Source organism: Pleurodeles waltl, chromosome 11 (genome assembly GCF_031143425.1).
Source record: "Pleurodeles waltl isolate 20211129_DDA chromosome 11, aPleWal1.hap1.20221129, whole genome shotgun sequence".
In the NCBI taxonomy this organism is placed as follows: Eukaryota; Metazoa; Chordata; class Amphibia; order Caudata; family Salamandridae; genus Pleurodeles; species Pleurodeles waltl.
This window is the reverse complement of record NC_090450.1, coordinates 895,773,279-895,793,009: the sequence shown is the minus strand read 5'-3', so window position 1 is coordinate 895,793,009 and position 19,731 is coordinate 895,773,279. Positions and strand designations below refer to the sequence as shown.

General features: G+C 45.0%; 1 protein-coding gene across 3 annotated transcripts in view; it reads left to right on the top strand.

Annotated features, from left to right (window-relative positions):
* Positions 1-19,731, top strand: part of RPH3A (rabphilin 3A) — a 756,965-nt gene that overhangs the window by 490,211 nt on the left and 247,023 nt on the right. For all 3 annotated transcript variants that reach the window (XM_069214805.1, XM_069214806.1, XM_069214807.1), the window contains exon 8: positions 12,707-12,877. In XM_069214805.1, coding sequence (XP_069070906.1) covers positions 12,707-12,877 — 171 coding nt within the window. The remainder of the gene's footprint in view (positions 1-12,706; positions 12,878-19,731) is intronic.

The window sequence follows — 19,731 nt, the reverse complement described above, 5'->3', positions numbered from 1 at the left end:
CCTTTATTTCTCTCTCTCCCGAAGCCCTCTGTGCCTGCTTCAATTAATCTCTGGGAGCTGTAGAAAGTGACAGAGGTACGAGCTGCAGCCCCGGGCTTTGGCCTCTGAGGGCTCTAGCCCACCCGGGAAATGCCAGATGGTGTAAAAAGCCAGTCTGGCAATGCTAGTATACATTGACAAATCCATCTCAAATGCAGACACACTTTTACAGCAGCTACGTTTTTCCAATGTCTTCTATGAAACGTTCAGCTAGTCCAAATTTTTAACCAATACCACTTTGCTTGCCGTCCCTTGTTGTGAAAGATAATATAAAAAATAGAAGCAAGGCAAAGTGAAGCATGAAAGCCAGGATTGACATGGCCCAGTGAGTAGTTGAGCACACAAATAAATTAATACAGTGAGGGATGGGAGGAACATGTATTTGTGGTGGGAAAAACACCTGAAGTGTTCTTCGTAAATTGGTGCCTTACAATCTGACCAAAATAATCTGCATCATTACGAAAAGCACAATGCATTGTTTCATGTACAGTAATGCCAGTTTTGGTTAAAAAAGACAATTGTGTGATAAAACAAGCATGTTATGTTTAGTTAGTTCCATGCATATTTCCTTGCAATGGGAAATGATGGGTAGACAAGTAGTTTTATGCTCCCTAACATTAGCAGTTTTCAGGAATAAGTTGAAAGTCTGTGTGTAGGAACTCCACATTTTTTGCATGGTCACCCTGTATTTTCCACTTCTTGCTGGACCCTATGAGTTTGTTGTTGTCTTTAACTTTGTGTAGTTTACCTCTATTAGGCAGTTTATAAAGTGCCTTTAAGCATGGTCCAACTGGCATATTTCCAACTGAGATATTTTTATTACCAATAAGCCCCTAATTTAGTGTACAGGATGTAACCCAGGGCGTGAGAAGTAAATGACACTAGTGTACTTCAGCACCTATTATGCCATCTACTACAGTGGCAGTGCAAACATGATTTCAGGCTTACCAGTGTAGCCTGACTGTTGGAGTGTACAAACTGTAATTCGACCTGTCAAAATAAACCCTTTACACAGGTCGAAACCTCCCTTAATTACTAAATCACCCCAATGTAGACTGTGTAGCCTACAAGGCAGAGTGTATGGTATCTCAAAGTAGGACAAGTGGACATTAAGGTTAACATGGCACCTAAAATCTATTTTCATTCTGGAAGGACTAGGTGGCCTATGTAGAAAACCAGAGTGCATATTAAAATCCCAATACTATAACTCTTGAATAGGAATAGCTAGAAAAATAATTAAACAGCTATTTTAATAGATATTAAAAATCCAATGTAATGGTTAAGTCACAATTTTAATACATGTTAAGTAAATGTAACTTTCAAAAAGTTAAATTTTGCCTACTGGAATTTCCTGGAGGCTAATTTGCATTTGCTCTCCAACTTTGCCTAACCAGTGATTAGCATTTGAATAGGTGTGAAAAGTGTATGAAAAAGCCTTTGAATGTGCCAACAATAGGCTGACTTGAATAGGCAGAGATGACTCCACTGAACCTCATAGAATATGCAGGGTGGGGGCTGTGGGCCTCCTTTTGACAGCAGGGTGTCAAATCATGCTTCACAGGTCTGCTGAGGCACATGTAACACTGGGGTTAAGAGACCAGGATGCCAAGACAAATCCTGCATATCCACAGTTTCGTTGGTGAGGGACCCTTCTTTGTCCGTCCTACCAGATGTGTGTCTCTGGATTATACATATAACATTTGGGGTGCACATGAAAGTTTGATAACAGAATGCAAAGCAAATTTTTGTTCATCCACCCTCTGGAAGCGGAAGGACTCTGCTTTTCATACCATACTTGTGTGTTTATTGTGAGCACAGGGCTGCTTCAACTGTATTTTAGTGTTATATGCGCTTTGAAGATGCCCAAAGTTGGTAGGGTTGGTCAAAGGAATTTTTACCTCATGGGTCAGGACATGCTTGCAAGTCATTCCCACCCCCTAGCTTGTGCCAGGCATAAATGCAGCATCTGAAGACACCCACTTCGGTATACCTTCTGGACCTGAAGAAGAGGACTAGCCCTTCTGCTTTTGACCTGAGAGGAGCCCTGAATGACTAGATCTGTTCCCTCCTATACCCCAGACAAAGTGAACTCTAATGGTCATAAGGATAACCTCTTGTTCAAGCTACTGGGATGCAATAAGCTGCAAGTGGCTTTTTCTGCATCTGACCAGTACCAAATGGACCTGGATTGGACCCTGCTGTTGGTCTCTGCATGACACCATGTGAGTCTCTAAGTGAGGGGTTTAGAAGTGTACTCCTTTGATGGAGTAGGACTTAAAGGACTAAGGGCCTGATTTAGATCTTGGCGGACGCGAATACTTCACAAATGTGATGGATATCCTATCCGCTGTATTATATCCCATTATTCTATGGTGATCGTAATACTGCGGTTAGGATATCCATCAAATTTGTGAAGGAGTACCCCCTCTGCTAGATATGAATCAGGCCTCATATCACAATGTAAAATCTTTGACAAGAACACACCTGGTTGGCCATCATGGCTGGCTTTAAATAGTGTCTAGGTCCTAGTTTATCATGATCATTGACTATCATTGGCATTTTGTGCTTCTCTGTACTGTTCATATGTAAATCATATCTTTGGTCCCTGTTAGACTTTTCATCCTTGGCGTGGTCTCCCTTAACTTTTTGTCTCTGTTCCCTAGGTTATTGATGTGTGTTGGACTCTGATTTTGCTGTTTTTATTACTCTGGGCACTTTACCACTGCTAACCAGTGCTAAAGTGCAAGTGCTCCTGTTTAAAATGTGTATGTAACTGGTTCTCCATGATTGGCATATTTGTTTTACTGTTAAGTCCCTAGTAAAGTGCACTAGAGGTGCCCAGGGCCTGTAAATCAAATGTTACTAGTGGGCCTGCAGCACTGGTTGTGCCACCCACACAAGTAACCCTGTAATCAAGTCTCAGACCTGCCACTGCAGTGTCTGTGTGTGTATTTCTACACTGTAAATTCGGCTTGGCAAGTGTACCCACTTGCCAGGCCTAAACCTTCCCTTTTCTTACATGTAAGGCACCCCTAAGGTAGGCCCTAGGTAGCCCCAAGGGCAGGGTGCAGTGTATGGATAAGGTAGGACATATCGTAATATAGTTTATATGTCCTGCCAACTTCGTTTTTCACTGTTGCAAGGCCTGTCTCTCTCATAGGATAATATGGGGGCTACCTTTAAATGTGATTAAAGTGTAGATTCCCCTAGAGAGGCAGATGGACATGTGGAGTTGGGGGTCCCTGAACTCACAATTTAAAAATACATCTTTTAGTAAAGTTGGTTTTGAGATTGTGTGTTTGAAAATGACACTTTTAGAAAGTGAGCATTTTCTTGCTTAAACCATTCTGTGACTCTGCCTTGTTTGTGGATTCCCTGTCTGGGTCAGTTTAACAGCTGGGTTGTTTTTCACCTCACACTAGACAGTGACACAAAGGGAGCTGAGGTGTAACCTGCATTTCCTAATTAGCCATCTCTGCTAGGAGGGAGGGGTGGAGTAGTCACTCTCATCTGAAAGGACTGTGACTGCCTCTGACAATGCAGACTCCAACCCCCTGGTGTGTGTCTGAGGCCTTGCCTGGGGAAGGCAGGATTTCACAAGTAGGTGTGAGTCCCCTTTGAAGAAAGGTGACTTCAAAGACTAAAATGGGTATAAGAAGGGCACCCAAATCTACAGACTTTAGAAACACTTCTGGAACCATGAGGAACCTCTGCCTGGAGAAGAGCTGAATAGCTGAGGAAGTGCTGCCCTGCCTGTGACTGTGCTTTGTGGAGCTTTCCTGCAGTGCTGCTTCTGCCAGAGTAAGAGGGCAAAGACTGGACTTTGTGTGCCTTCCATCTTGTGAAGAAATCTCCAAGGGCTTGATTTAGAACTTGCCTCCTGTTGTTTGAAGTCTCAGGGACAGCAAAGACTTCTCTCTGCCAGCACCTGGAGTCTCTGGAGAGACTCCTGCTCTGACAAGTGGTGCCCTATCCAGTCCCTGGGCCCTTGAAAGGAAAGCTGGTGGAAATCCAAGGAAATCGACTTTGGACGACTCCGGACCGACGCCGCTGCTGAATCCGGTGACGCCGCCTGCACCCGACGCCTTGACCTTCGTTGAAACGCTACACTCTTCGCAGGCCCGACGCCGCTGCAGCCCCACTGAAGTCCACGACTCCGTGGCAGTCGCCGCACCACGTCGTGACCGACGCTGCTCGAAGTGCGTGGATTCAACATTTCGCACAGACGCCGCGATCCCCGACTTCGCGCATCTGCTTGTTTTCACTCTTCACCAAAGGTACTGTACTTGGGGGTCTACACGACTCAGTGTCCGGCGCCGCTGGTGTCGGCTTGTTTGGAACGACTCCGTCACGACGCCGTGTTAACATCTCATCGAAGCATTTTTGTTTCCAAGCGCTATTTTTGCGTTTAATCTTTAAAAATTCATAACTTGACTTGTGTATGTTGGATTTTTGTCATTTTGGTCTTGTTTTGTTTAGATAAATATTCCTATTTTTCTAAACTTGTGTTGTCATTTTGTAGTGTTTTCATTAAATTACTGTGTGTGTTGGTACAAATACTTTACACCTAGCACTCTGAAGTTAAGCCTACTGCTCTGCCAAGCTACCAAGGGGGTAAGCACGGGTTAAGTGAGGGTGATTCTCTTTTACCCTGACTAGAGTGAGGGTCCTTGCTTGAACAGGGGGTAACCTGTCAACCAATGACCCCATTTCTAACATTGGTGATCAGCGGTTGGGATTTGGACTTGTATTTGTACTTGACATACAGTGATTAAGTGTACACTATTATTTTGAGTGCAGACCACTACGTGACCACATACTGCTTGTCTTGAGATTTTTGCTTTTTCTCTTTTTGTGGATTTTTCTCTACGTCGACTTTGAACTTCATTTGGGAACTTGTTTCTGCATTTGGAACTTTGCACTCTTTTAACCTTTCACCATGTCTCAACTTGGAGATGCATCAGTTGAAGCTGTTTTTGACCTGAAGCAATTGGATAGTTATAACAAGGCTCAGCTAAAGCAGTTTTGTAAACATTTTGGTTGTCCCATTAAGAGCTCCTCCAAGAAGGATGAGCTGAAAAAGGCGCTGAGGGCCTGGGTGACAACCAGAAGCACTGGAGGGCACACTGAGGACAGACAGGCAGAGAGGGCATACCAATTGGAGCTGCAGAAGCTCAATCTGGAGAAAGAAAGAGATGAGAGAACAGCAGTCCTTGAGGAAAGGAAGATGCAGCTGGCTCATGAGCTTAACTTAAAGGAGTTAGATCAGAGGAGCCAGTCCAGTAGGGATGGTGGCAGCAATCCTACAGTGCAGCCTGAGAGAAGGGTACACATCCCAAAAGACCTTGTGAGGGATTATAAGAGGGAGGATGATATTTACTTGTGGTTCAAGGGTTATGAGTCAGCTCTCCACATGAACCTGGTCCCTGAAGCTCATTGGGGGGCAGCCCTGTGGAAGCATTTTGAAGCAGAGGGGAGGGACACACTGACAGCCTTAGGGGATGCTCAGAGTCTCACCTACCCTGTCATGAAGGAGGCCTTACTCACCAGGTATAGTATCAACCCTGAGCAGTACAAGGAGAAGTTTAGATCCTACAAGAGAAGGGAATCCCAAACATGGTTGGAATGTGTTGATTCTTTTTGCAGGTCACTGGATGGTTGGGTGAAGTGCAGTAAGGTAAACACATATGAGGAGCTTTACAATTTAATTGCTTGGGAGCACTTGTACAGTTTGTTTTCCAGAGCTGCGCCAGCACCTCATTGACAGCAAGCTGACTGACCCCAGGAAGCTTGCACAGGAAGCGGACCGCTGGGAGAGCACCAGGGTCCAAAAGATGTACGGGGGAGACCACGCCAAGGGTGGGCAGGGTCCCTCTCAGAAGAAAGGGGGGGTAAGGGCAAACAGGGGGAGTTCTCTAAAGGGCCCCAAATTGATTCCCAGGGTAAGGATTCCCAACCCCCCAGTGAAAAGAAGCCATGGTTGTCCAAAGGGAAGCCAGTGGCAGGTGGTCCCCCACGAAAGTGCTATGCATGTGACCAGGTGGGTCATGTGAGGGGAGACCCCAAATGCCCCAAAAGTACACCGGCACCCACTGGTGCACCGTCCCAGCGTTTGGCCAGTGTAGCGCTTGGGGAGGAGTTGGTTCCAGGTGGGTGGGAGCCAGCAGAAATGACCCTTGTCTCACTAGGGGACAGTGAGATGGTCCAGAGAAACCTAGTGCCTGATAACACTAAGAAGTACAGGCAATGGGTGACCATTAATGGACAGAGGGTGGAGGCTCTGAGAGACACAGCAGCCAGTGTGACTACATTGAGGAGTCACCTGGTGTCTGAAGAGCAGATTGATCCCCGGGTACTTCACCAAGTAGTTGCGGTAGACAACTCTGAGTGCCTCTGCAGAGTGGCGCAGGTTCCCTTTGAATGGGGGGGGGGGGTCTCAGGTTCCTGGAAAGTAGCTGTGAGTCCAACCATGCCTGTTGATTGTTTGCTAGGCAACGACCTGGAGGATTCCCCTTGGAAGGAGGTGGAACACAGGTCTCACTTGGAGTTGTTGGGTCTGCCTGGGTGGGTATGCGTATCCACCCGGTCTATGGCAGCCAATCAGGGTAGTCAAGAGCCCCTGGAGCCTGAAACAGTGGCCCAGGGGACTGCCAAGAAGAGGAAGGGCAGGGGGCTCGGGAAACCGGTCCCAGAGGTTCCCATGGTCCGGGAGGAGGCGGAGCCTGAGGGTGACGCCCCGGAACCTACAGGGGAGCAGGTGGCTGAACTGGGGAGGTCCCTGAGCTGTCACAGTGTCAGCAGGAAGGGGGACCCACCAGGGAAGCATTCTGCACAGCGCAGAAGGAGTGCCCTACTCTTGAGGGGCTGCGGCAGTAGGCTGCAGCCCAGGCGGCTGGCGAGGCGCCCGGTACTCACCTGATATATTGGGAGGATGGCCTCCTGTATAGTGAGCCCAAGGTTCCTGAGCCTGGGTCAGCTCGTATGCTGGTGGTACCCCAGTGCTTCAGGGCCTTCCTACTGGGTTTGGCTCATGATGTGCCTTTGGCAGGACATCTAGGGCAGGACAAGACCTATAAGAGGCTTGTCTCCCACTTTTACTGGCCCTTGATTCACAAGCAGTCAGCTGCTTCTTGTAGGTCTTGTCAGACTTGTCAGGCAAGTGGCAAGAGTGGGGGGAAATGCAAAGCTCCCCTCCAACCTTTACCTGTAGTCAGTACTCCCTTTGAACGGGTAGGAATTGACATTGTGGGGCCTCTGGACCCCAAGACAGCCATGGGCAACAGGTTCATCCTGGTCTTGGTGGACCATGCCACACGGTACCCAGAAGCCATTGCTCTAAGGACGGTCACTGCCCCCGTGGTGGGACGTGCCTTGATGGGAGTTTTTACCCGCATGGGGTTCCCCAAGGAAGTGGTATCTGATAGAGGTACAAACTTCATATCCACTTATATGAAGTCTCTGTGGAAGGTGTGTGGGGTTACCTACAAGTTCACCACACCTTACCACCCCCAAAGTAATGGTCTGGTTGAGAGATTCAACCGCACCTTGAAAGGCATGATTCAGGGCCTGTCAGAGCCCTTGAGGCGTAAGTGGGACGTCCTCTTGCCATGCCTTCTGTTCGCTTACAGGGAGGTGCCTCAAAAGGGACTTGGCTTTAGCCCCTTTGAGCTCATCTATGGCCACCCTGTGAGGGGACCGCTCAGTCTGGTGAAGGAGGCTTTGGAGAAAGCTCCTAGTAAACAACCCCAGGATGTATTTAGCTACATGCTGGCACTAAGAAACCAGACTGCCCGCTTCAGGAGTCTCGCTCAGGAGAACCTGGAAGCAAGCCAGGAGGATATGAAACGGTGGTACGACCAGAATGCCACTCTGGTTGAGTTTCAACCTGGACAAAAAGTGTGGGTCATGGCACCAGTGGAGCCTCGGGCTCTCCAAGATAAGTGGACTGGGCCTTTTGAGGTGGTGGAAAGAAAGAGCGAGGTCACCTATCTGGTAGACTTGCAATCCCCCAGGAACCCTTTGAGGGTCCTACATGTCAACTGCCTCAAACCACACTTTGAGCGAACTGAGCTATCCATGCTCCTAGCGACAGATGACGGGGTGGAGGAAGAGAGTGAGCCTCTTCCTGACCTCCTGTCTGCAGGAGAAAAAGATGGGTCTGTGGAGGGAGTGATCTTCTCCCCCTCCCTGACTGAGGAACAGCAGAGGGACTGTCGCCACGTGTTGGGACAGTTCGCCTTGCTGTTTTCCCTGATCCCAGGAGTCACACACCTGTGCTCACATGATGTGGACACTGGGGACAGTACACCTGTTAAACATAAGGTTTACAGGGTGACTGACAGGGTCAGGGCTTGCATTAAGGAGGAAGTCTCCAAAATGTTAACCCTAGGGGTTATTGTGCACTCCAGCAGTCCTTGGGCCAGCCCAGTGGTATTGGTCCCAGAGGCTGCTGCTCCTGGTGCCACTCCGGAACTTAGGTTCTGTGTGGACTACCGGGGTCTCAATGCGGTCAGCAAGACTGACGCACACCCCATCCCCCGAGCTGAGGAGCTCATTGATCGGTTAGGAGCTGCCAAGTACCTCAGTACGTTTGATTTAACATCTGGGTACTGGCAGATTGCCTTAACTGAGGGGGCAAAGGAGAGGTCAGTATTCTCTACCCCAGATGGGCACTTCCACTTCAATGTGAAGCCCTTTGGGATGAAGAATGCCCCTGCCACCTTTCAGAGGTTGGTCAACCAGGTGTTGGCAGGACTGGATGAGTTCAGTGCCGCCTACCTGGATGACATTGCTGTGTTTAGTTCCACATGAGAGGAACACCTGCAACACCTCTGGAGAGTGTTAGAGGCCCTGCAGAAGGCAGGCCTCACTATAAAGGCGAGCAAGTGCCAAATAGGGCAGGGTTCTGTGGTGTACTCAGGACACCAGGTGGGGAGTGGCCAGGTGGCACCCCTACAGCCTAAGACTGACACGATTCTGGCTTGGGAGCCTCCCAAGACCCAGACTGAAGTGAGAGCCTTTTTAGGTCTCACAGGATATTACAGGAGGTTTGTTAAGGGATATGGTACCATTGTTACCCCCTTAACTGAGTTGACTTCTAAGAAGCAACCCAAGAAAGTGATCTGGACAGAGGCTTGCTAGAACGCTTTTGATGCTCTGAAGGCTGCCATGTGCACAGCACCTGTGCTGAAGGCACCTGACTACTCCAAGGAGTTTGTTGTGCAAACAGACGCCTCAGAGCATGGTATTGGAGCAGTACTCTCACAGCTTAATGAAGAGGGCCTATATCAACCCGTAGCCTTCATTAGCAGGAGGTTACTACCCAGGGAACGTAGGTGGAGTGCTATAGAACGCGAAGCGTTTGCTGTGGTCTGGGCACTGAAGAAGCTAAGACCCTACTTGTTTGGGACTCACTTCCGAGTTCAGACTGACCACAGGCCCCTCAGATGGTTAATGCAGATGAGGAGTGAGAATCCAAAACTGTTGAGGTGGTCCATTTCCCTACAGGGGATGGACTTTACGGTGGAACACCGTCCTGGTACAGAACATGTCAATGCTGATGGTCTGTCCAGATTCTTCCGCCTTAGTGATGAGAACTCCCATGAGGTTGGGTAGTTGCTCCCCACTTTTAGCTGGGGGGGAACACGTGTTAGACTTCATCCTTGGTGTGGTCTCCCTTAACGTTTTGCCTCTGTTCCCCAGGTTATTGATGTGTGCTGGACTCTGATTTTACTGTTTTTATTACTCTGGGCACTTTACCACTGCTAACCAGTGCTAAAGTGCAAGTGCTCTGGTTTAAAATGTGTATGTAACTGGTTCTCCATGATTGGCATATTTGTTTTACTGTTATGTCCCTAGTAAAGTGCACTAGAGGTGCCCAGGGCCTGTAAATCAAGTGTTACTAGTGGGCCTGCAGCACTGGTTGTGCCACCCACACAAGTAACCCTGTAATCATGCCTCAGACCTGCCACTGCAGTGTCTGTGTGTGTATTTTTACACTGTAAATTCGACTTGGCAAGTGTACCCACTTGCCAGGCCTAAACCTTCCCTTTTCTTACACGTAAGGCACCCCTAAGGTAGGCCCTAGGTAGCCCCAAGGGCAGGGTGCAGTGTATGGATAAGGTAGGACATATTGTAATGTAGTTTATATGTCCTGACAGTGAAATACTGCCAACTTTGTTTTTCACTGTTGCAAGGCCTGTCTCTCTCATAGGATAATATGAGGGCTACCTTTAAATATGATTAACATGTAGATTCCCCTAGAGAGTAGATGGACATGTGGAGTTTGGGGTCCCTGAACTCACAATTTAAAAATACATCTTTTAGTAAAGTTGGTTTTGTGATTGTGTGTTTGAAAATGACACTTTTAGAAAGTGAGCATTTTCTTGCTTAAACCATTCTGTGACTCTGCCTTGTTTGTGGATTCCCTGTCTGGGTCAGTTTGACAGCTGGGTTGTTTTTCACCTCACACCAGGCAGTGACACAAAGGGAGCTGGGGTGTAACCTGCATTTCCTAATTAGCCATCTCTGCTAGGAGGGAGGGGTGGAGTGGTCAGTCTCATCTGAAAGGACTGTGCCTGCCTCTGACAATGCAGACTCCAACCCCCTGGTGTGTGTCTGAGGCCTTGCCTGGGCAAGGCAGGATTTCACAAGTAGGTGTGAGTCCCCTTTGAAGAAAGGTGACTTCAAAGACTAAAATGGGTATAAGAAGGGCTCCCAAATCTACAGACTTTAGAAACACTTCTGGAACCAAGAGGAACTTCTGCCTGGAGAAGAGCTGAATAGCTGAGGAAGAAGTGCTGCCCTGCCTGTGACTGTGCTTTGTGGAGATTTCCTGCAGTGCTGCTTCTGCCAGAGTAAGAGGGCAAAGACTGGACTTTGTGTGCCTTCCATCTTGTGAAGAAATCTCCAAGGGCTTGATTTAGAACTTGCCTCCTGTTGTTTGAAGTCTCAGGGACAGCAAAGACTTCTCTCTGCCAGCACCTGGAGTCTCTGGAGAGACTCCTGCTCTGACAAGTGGTGCCCTATCCAGTCCCTGGGCCCTATCCAGTCCCTGGGCCCTTGAAAGGAAAGCTGGTGGAAATCCAAGGAAATCGACTTTGGACGACTCTGGACCGAAACAGCTGCTGAATCCGGTGACGCCGCCTTCACCCGACGCAGTGACCTTTGCTGGAACGCGACGCTCTTCGCAGGCCCGACGCCGCTGCAGCCCTGCTGAAGTCCGCGACTCCGTGGAAGTCGCTGCACCACGTCGTGACCGAGGCCGCTCGAAGTGTGTGGATTCAACGTTTCGCACAGACGCCGCGATCCCCGACTTCGCGCATCGGCTTGTTTTCACTCTTCACCAAAGGTACTGAACTTGGAGGTCTACACGACTCCGTGTCCGGCGCCGCTGGTGTCGGCTTGTTGGGAACGACTCCGTCACGACGCCATGTTAACATCTCATCAAATCATTTTTGTTTCTAAGCGCTATTTTTGAGTTTAATCTTTAAAAATTCATAACTTGACTTGTGTATGTTGGATTTTTGTCGTTGTGGTCTTGTTTTGTTTAGATAAATATTTCCTATTTTTCTAAACTGGTGTTGTCATTTTGTAGTGTTTTCTTTAAGTTACTGTGTGTGTTGGTACAAATACTTTACACCTAGCACTCTGAAGTTAAGCCTACTGCTCTGCCAAGCTACCAAGGGGGTAAGCAAGGGTTAGCTGAGGGTGATTCTCTTTTACCCTGACTAGAGTGAGGGTCCTTGTTTGAACAGGGTGTAACCTGACTGTCAACCAAAGAACCCATTTCTAACAGTCCTTCTTATTGGAGTTTTGTCATTTTAGTATCATTTTGGTTTAATTTTACTCTATCTTCCTAATTCAGTGTGGGCAGTTATTGTTTTGCATTTTAACTTTTACTGTTTTGGTACTGCTTAATTACTTTACACATTGGCTTAAGCCTGTCTGCTTGTTGTCATAGCTACCACGGTGTTGAGCTCAGCTTAATTGAGTGATTATGAGAGTTCACCCTATTGGCTTTAGAAACGCTTGTTTAAATATTGTGTTGTAAAAATAGCAAAATGCATTTTACCCATGAAAATCCTCAAGCAATCTATTTACGGTATTCTAAAGTGCTTTTTTTCTAGGGACCAATGGTTTCTCAGTTTTCTTCCATCATAAATACATTTCTCAGGTAAGAATAATGAGTCCATACCTTTGCACCATATCTCAATATCACTCAGGACACATAGGGTCTGATTTAGAGTTTGGCGGATACAGTTACTCCGTCACAAACATGACAAATATACCGTTCGCCATATTACGATTCAATATTAGCCTCTGGAGATCGTAATACCGTGGATGAGATATCCCTCACATTTGTGACGGAGTAACCCATGTGTCAAACTCTAAATCAGTCCCATAATGTTACAGTTTACAATTCTGCTGAAAACAACATAGTCTAGGGTGTGAAAAACAGCATGCATCAGAACCTCAATTAGGGACTGTTCAACAGCATAGCACAACAGTCATGTTGCCTTTATAAATAGTGTATTGGAACTGAGTAGTTAATGACATTTTGTATCTTATCACTTCAGAGCTTTCTTTAAATAGTGTTGCTAAGCACAGATAGAGAGTATGTTTTATACAGCATATATTAAACCCTTATTTGATTCTTACATTTTAGGAAATCACCCAAGTGCTGACCCTTCTGGCAGAGGAAATAACCCACCACCAAGTAGGAAACCATCAGAGCCACGGATGGCTCCTAGTGGCAGCGAGTATCCCGGAGGAGATGCCGAAAGCCGCGACTACTCCTATAGCAATACGGACAATGATATCAACCGGAGCCCTGGAGGTAAGTTTTTGAACCGTTTGCTACATTGGAACACAGCAAACACTTTTTTTTGTTTTGCATTAGGCATAACCATACTTCGACAAACAGACTTTTGAATTTGTAATAAATTGTAGACTTCTCACAGCAGCATGCTCTCTGTGTAGCACATTCTCCAGCTTTCTTGAATAGCAAACCCATCCTCCGAAGACAACAGGATGTTCCACACAGTCTGATTGCCTGACCTTTGGTCAATAGTGTTCAATAAAACAAATTACCAATCTGATGGGTCAAAGGGTGGGCAGTCAACCTGTGTGAAAATCCCAGGATTGTCCTCTGCTTTCAGACCAATATGTTTGGCCACTTGATCTCCCATCAGAGTGGGTCTGAGTCCGTCTTGGACATGCTTTTTACTCAAAAAGCCTGTGGGGAGCACCCTGGTTGCTTCCTGAAACCAGATACCCTGAGATTGCACAGGATGGAAATCAACTGAGGAATGATTTGATTTTCATCCTAGTTTCTAGAATGCTTATAGCAGACAGGTTTCAGCAATTTTTAATTCAGGTGAAACCTCTACCCCTTTTGATCACTGTATTATGGTTTGTACTTCTGATTTGCTCCGTTTTACTCATAATATATCATATTTATCATTTGATCATTTTTATAGCACATGTTTCACCTTAATAGATTTCCTGGTGGTGGTCCACCAAAGTTTTATTAAAGGTATTATTATTGTTCGAAAAGACAGGCTTTTAAAGCCTTTTAAAATGTCGGATGGAAGCTAGTTGAAGAGATATTGAGAGTGAACTCCATCCCTTGACTGCAAGCATGGAAAAATCTCTGCCTCCCTGTCTTAAGGTCGGATTGTTTGCAATTGGAGCAAGAATTAGTGGTTAGATCTGAGATTTCGTTGGGTGACATCCCACCAAAATGTATTTTCCAAAAACACAGGTTTATGAGAAAAACTTCTGTTTCCACATTACACATGACAATAAATATAAAATGTGAATGTTTTAGAAGCCAATGAAGATGCTTTGTGGCCACTGTTATTGAATCATGTTGTTTAATCCACATATAAATGTAGTGCAGCATTTCAAACTAATTGAAGATGGGCTAGCTGTTTCTCAGGGGCTCCGAGGTGAATGACATTGTTATAATCAATTATTGATTGTATGAGGACATTGTGGAATTCAAAAAAGGGAATAAGCATACTTCTGAAAAGTGCAATATGTGAAGCTGTGCCCAGATGTGAGCCAATGTGAATGCCGAGATTACGCACATATTTTGCTGGAAAGGGAAGTGTGCCAATGCAGCTAGGCCAGTGGTGGTCCTTTACATTGCTATCAATAAATGGAAGCCGAAGTTCTCCCTTGCTTGGATTTAACTTCAAGTAGTTAGAAGTCACCCACCATTTGTAAGGCTTTCAGAAAGATTAAATATCGAGGCCATGAGGGAGGTTTGGTCTGCTGACTCTTCGAAAAGAAGTTGAGCATAAGTGCGAGTATGAAGAACTCAGGTCCCATGTGGTTTAGGGGCAGTGCGATTTGAGGCATGCGGATATTAAAAGGAGGAGTATGGAAGGAATAGACCCCGGAGTACTACACATTTTACTGCTTTTGGTTTGGATAAAAATGGAAATGAGATTTAAATCTGATTCATTTAATAGTTTATTTCCTAAGGTGATAGAGTAGTGTTGCCAAGGATACCTTGTTGACAGTCCTGTGATTTTTGGGTTTCTATGCAGGTAAATCAAAACTCCTAACTCAAATAACTGTTGGGATTGTCAATTCAAAGCCCCCAATTGGATAAATTGTACCCTACTGGCATGGGGCTTGGTTGTAACCTAAAGGAACCTTACAAACGACAGGCATATTGTAATAGCACTTTCCATAAGTAGCTAAATGCAGAGATTTTTTCTCAACATATGATCTACTCAGTTTGTAAAGCATGTTTATTTGAGTACTTAACTGCCCGAAGAATGCAAAAAGACTTCCAAAATGTGGTCAGTAAACATCTTTGATGCCATTGGAAATATATTAAGTTTCCATTCCTACAAATGAGCTTTGAAATATGCTATCTTGGGAACATGCCAATCATTCTCCGTTTCTGTATTAATATTTGTTGACTTTTACAACACAACTCGTACTTAAAGGAAGACCGACATCTCACTCCGAATTGTCAAAGATTGGCTGGCAAGTGAGCATGCTGAAAACACAATATGTTGCAGCCTCCCTGTGGAAGCAGAGCCTTGCTGACCTGTAATATGTTCATTCAGTAATGGCCACAAGCCCAAACAAAACTGGCCTGCTTCCATCTGCCTCAGTCTAGGGTGTTGGCTGTCGTATGAAGGGTTACAGCGGCTCTACAGCAGCGAAACCTCTGCATACTTATGAGGGATGTCCAAACAAACAGTACAAGTAATAGGTCTTCATTAATCACAGCCTTTTCATTATTACTTGCTGAACCCCTTCAGGATAAAGTTACACATTTAGATCCTCGTTACGAGAAGGGCGTAGTGGAATTTCCCTTCAACCAATCAACTAGCATTCACACACCCAGATTTTCCTGGTACAGGAACACTAGACCCGATTTTACAGACCTATGGCATCATTTGAGGCTTTGCCTGCAACAGCAGCCAGGCACCTGCCCCTTCTCTGGTGAGTTTTCTTTTCCACATGGGAGAGCTACATGTCCTGCCAGGGCAAGTTTTTCCCTTTTCCTCTTGTCAGCTCAACCTTCCTCCCTCCACCCCACCTAGCACCTGCCCCCGTCACCGTGTGGTAAATGTGTATATTAAACCCCACAGAACAGGGAATTCCCTGTAGTTTTACACCTTGTAAAACCGGATTCACTTAGTTATTCTTTATTCCATGGAGTTTAAATCCTAATTGCACGACTGTGGCAGGATGTTACTCCACAGCACTGGTAGTTACAGATGCAGAGTTTGGACCCCACCAGTACCATGCAGCTCGTAATGAGGGATTTAGTGGGGTTGAGTAGGTGCTGCACAAAGTGCAAAATGACACTTGGCTAAGTGCACTGAAGCTAATATAGCCTTACAGCCTGCCGTAGCAGACTACACTGGCCATTAAAGGCCCGCTCCAGCTTTAAAGGCCCGAGCCGAAAGCAAGGGCCTTTAACAAGGGAACAGGACTTTAATGGCCAGTATAGCCCAGCTACAAAGAGCTATTTGGATATTAGAACATTCTACCACTAGAGGGTAGAATGTTCTAATAAATATAAACAAAGGCCTCAAGGAAACTGAGCGGACTGAAAACCCGGGCTCCTTGAGGCCTTTGTTCACAACGGTTGCTGTGAACAAAGAACATTGGAATGTTCAGGCTTTTACCCACCATTAGGTTCAGCAACAAGTAGCCAAGGTCCAATTCTCCCAGTTCTCAAAATTGCCCAAAATGAAGTGATTAAGCAGTGGGTAGTCAAATGGGGGATGGACCTCACCCGGCCCGGACATGGAAAGGATTGATAGCTCTTTCTCGATTCTGTGGGTGGTGGTGCATGGCCGTTCTTAGTTGGTGAAGCGATTTGTCTGGTTAATTCCAATAACGAATGAGACTCCTTCATGCTAACTAGTTACGCGACCCCCAGCAAACATAAATTCAAAGAATTTTATTGTTGAACATAACCCGACATATGAATACACTCTTTGATTTTTCCATAGTGGGTTCTCGATTATTTTGGATCTTTTACCAGCCATTAGAAGCCCGGAGCCCTCTATTCTCTCCACTAGAGCTCCCAACATTCCAATGTTCTAATATAAGTTATCATCTACTTCAAAACCAGAATCACCTCTTGGCACTTAATAACAAGTACTAATTGAAACTTACTGCACTAAGGTGTGTTAATAAAGCAGCATTCTTAAAGTAAGCTATGCTGAATCATGCACAGATGATTGCTCAGAGAGAGCATTACATAACAAGATAAAGATGGCAATGAAAGTCAATCTGCCCTTATCTCATTAAAAGTCGAGACTGGGCATATCATGGAAGAAACTGTCAAACTTTCATCACTATCAGAAGTTCTTTACCTGGTATTAGTATGAGGTTGAGTCAGCACTTAGGCGGAAGATAGCTCTACAGCTAAAATACTTACTGTCTCATCTGCAAGTCATGGCCTTGAGCCTCCCAGTGTAAACTCAGCCTTCCATCCTTTCAAGGATGATAAATTGAGTAGTGTTAAAGTGGGCAAAGCTAAAGCCTGTTTTTTTTTTTTACAACACACAGCGTTAGCACGTGTGCGTTATGAAGTGCAATAAATAAGCATGTTATTGTTTCATTTATGTATTCTCTCGGTTCCATGTAACACTGCATATATAGAGCTACAGTCAGTTCTCCGAATAGTGATGCTGTCTGGTTTAGACACTACTCTGTCAGAATATCGGTGTCTAATTAATATAGTATACTTTTCAGAAAATCAGCAAAAGGTGGGAGAGGGGTTGGAGCATGTTTCTAGTCCGCAAATGTAGGGGATAATAGGTCCTGCACTCTGTCATGGGACAGGTTCTGGATTGATCTGATCAGCTCTGAAGTTTTGTATCCAGTTGTGGAGGGCAACGTTCCAGAAAACTCTGTCTTCATAGAAATGTTTTTAACTGAATCTGTCCAAGATTTGACATTGGCTTTATTGACGAGCAGAATCTATTGCAACTGCTGTAATGGAAAGTGTCAGAAATTGGAAAGGTCATTTTTAAGTAGACAAGAGAATCGAATACTTGAAGAACAGCTCAAAGAACAGGTTTAGTGTAAGAATAATGCTGACTGGACTGACATACTGAAGAGATAAGTATCTGCAGTTTTTAATATTTTTAATTCTGGCGATTGAATTTGCTGACAGCCTCAAGGTGCCTGTTTAAGGAAACAAGATAGCAGACAGATGGAGAAAATGCGTGGAGGTCGTTTTCAGGTGCCTGTTATGGAGGTGAAAGTCCAGAAAGCAGAAGAAATCCACACCTTTGTGCTGATTTTACTGTGTTCATCTTTAATCAAATTCAACTACGATTAACTTTGTCAAAGTGAAACGAAAAAAAGCCAACATTTATATGGTAGGCCAAAACAGCTATTATTCCTCCCATTCCCACTCAGCGCTCAGATATTATTCATGTTTAAGTATTGCTCCTAAAGCTGGTTTTATCTGTGCACATACTCCGACCTAAAGGCACGTAGAAATAAAGGTTGCTACTGTAAAAAACGAAAAATATTTTCCAAAACTCCCAATTTTCTAAACTTGGGCTTCTTCTTGCTGACTTCACAGGAGAGTGTACATATCAAAACATTACATTATCATTTTAACTAAATAGGAAGCAATAACCAATCAGGTTGTTTCGGTCTAAATGCGGAACCATTCTACTAAAATATCTGTAAAAACTGTTATGTTAAATCGTGTTACGAAGAGCCCGTGTTGCACTAATATGAAGGCACAAAACTTTCTTACAAAATTAAAAAAACAGGGGGCCTGATTTAGATTCTGGCAGACGGATTACTCGGTAGCCCCTTTGCTCAAATATAAATCCCATTATATCCAATGGGATTTATATTTGGTCAGATGGGCTGTCCCTCACCATTGTAACAGAGTAACCCTTCCACCGGTCTAAATCGGGCCCAGAATCAAAGATTATCATCTTCAGAATTCTCATTCACATTAAAGCTTGTATGTGCCAAATTCTTCAAAGTATAAAGTGATGTTGATGTTAACATTTTATGCAGGAACGTCTCCACTTCAGCTTTATAGTTTCTACAAAACCACTTATCCCTTGGGAGGCCCTTGGTACCCCAATAACTATTGGAAATCAGAGGTCAAAGTGGGTGGGATTGGAGGGGCACGACGTGCCTATACTTTTTTAATTTAGGAAAAAACGTTCCCCTAATTTTTGTGAAAATACATCCGTCCTGGGACAGTTAATTCCTATAGTTTAAATGCATCAGCTGAAGTGTCATTCAGGGATTCTCCTGTGCTATAAAACCAAAGGCGGGCAGAGAGCTAAAGAATAAACAAGTCTTTTTGCCAGAGTGCCTGCTTGCCTGAAAGAAATGCAAATGTGCACACCTGGTTAATCTAAAAATGTGAAGGGTGCTTGGGAGCCTATACTGTCTTTAATTGATGAAATCACCTAAAGTTATGTGATGACAAACAATTTATTATTTTTGACTAATAGTGCAAGGGGGTTACTGGCTGCGTCATAAAGTGCATGCTTTTAAGGGACAGTTACATAAAAATAATAGCATTAAGAACCGTCTGGGCATTGGCCATTACTAAAATTTTGGAAGCACCATTTTATCGTCAACCTTTTTGTATATTTTTGCCTTCTATCTTATACTGTGTGCGATGCAAATTAAAAATAATGATTTACATATTCACAGTGCTTTCTGTCACAGGCTGGGACTAAATAGCACTAAAAATATACACGTCACTATTCTCCACCTCACCAAGCACGATTGTATTCTTTGGCTCTCTGGTTACACACACACATCTGCAGTGCATTAACTAAGAGAGGTTTCATAATGTATTATAGTGCATTTCCTGCAGAGTTTTCAATTAAGCTGCACATTATTTTATATGTAAATGCCTGAGATGAAAGACCAAAAAACCTAAGGATTATTTAGTTTTTTTTGCCACACATTTGACTCCGCCCATGCGTTCACTGTCCCCACCCCCACTGCATGAAGCATCAAAGTTCTCGTACTTTTTATAATGCACTTAGACCACTGTTGGAAATGGCAATTGGCACAGGTGAAACAGGAATAACAGTTCTCTCATGCAGCGCTATCCAGTCACATGGCTTGGTGTTAGACATCCCATTATAAACAGAGGTAGCATATTATTGCATGCCATTGTAGCCCAGAAAAGTGCTGAATTATTTTCAC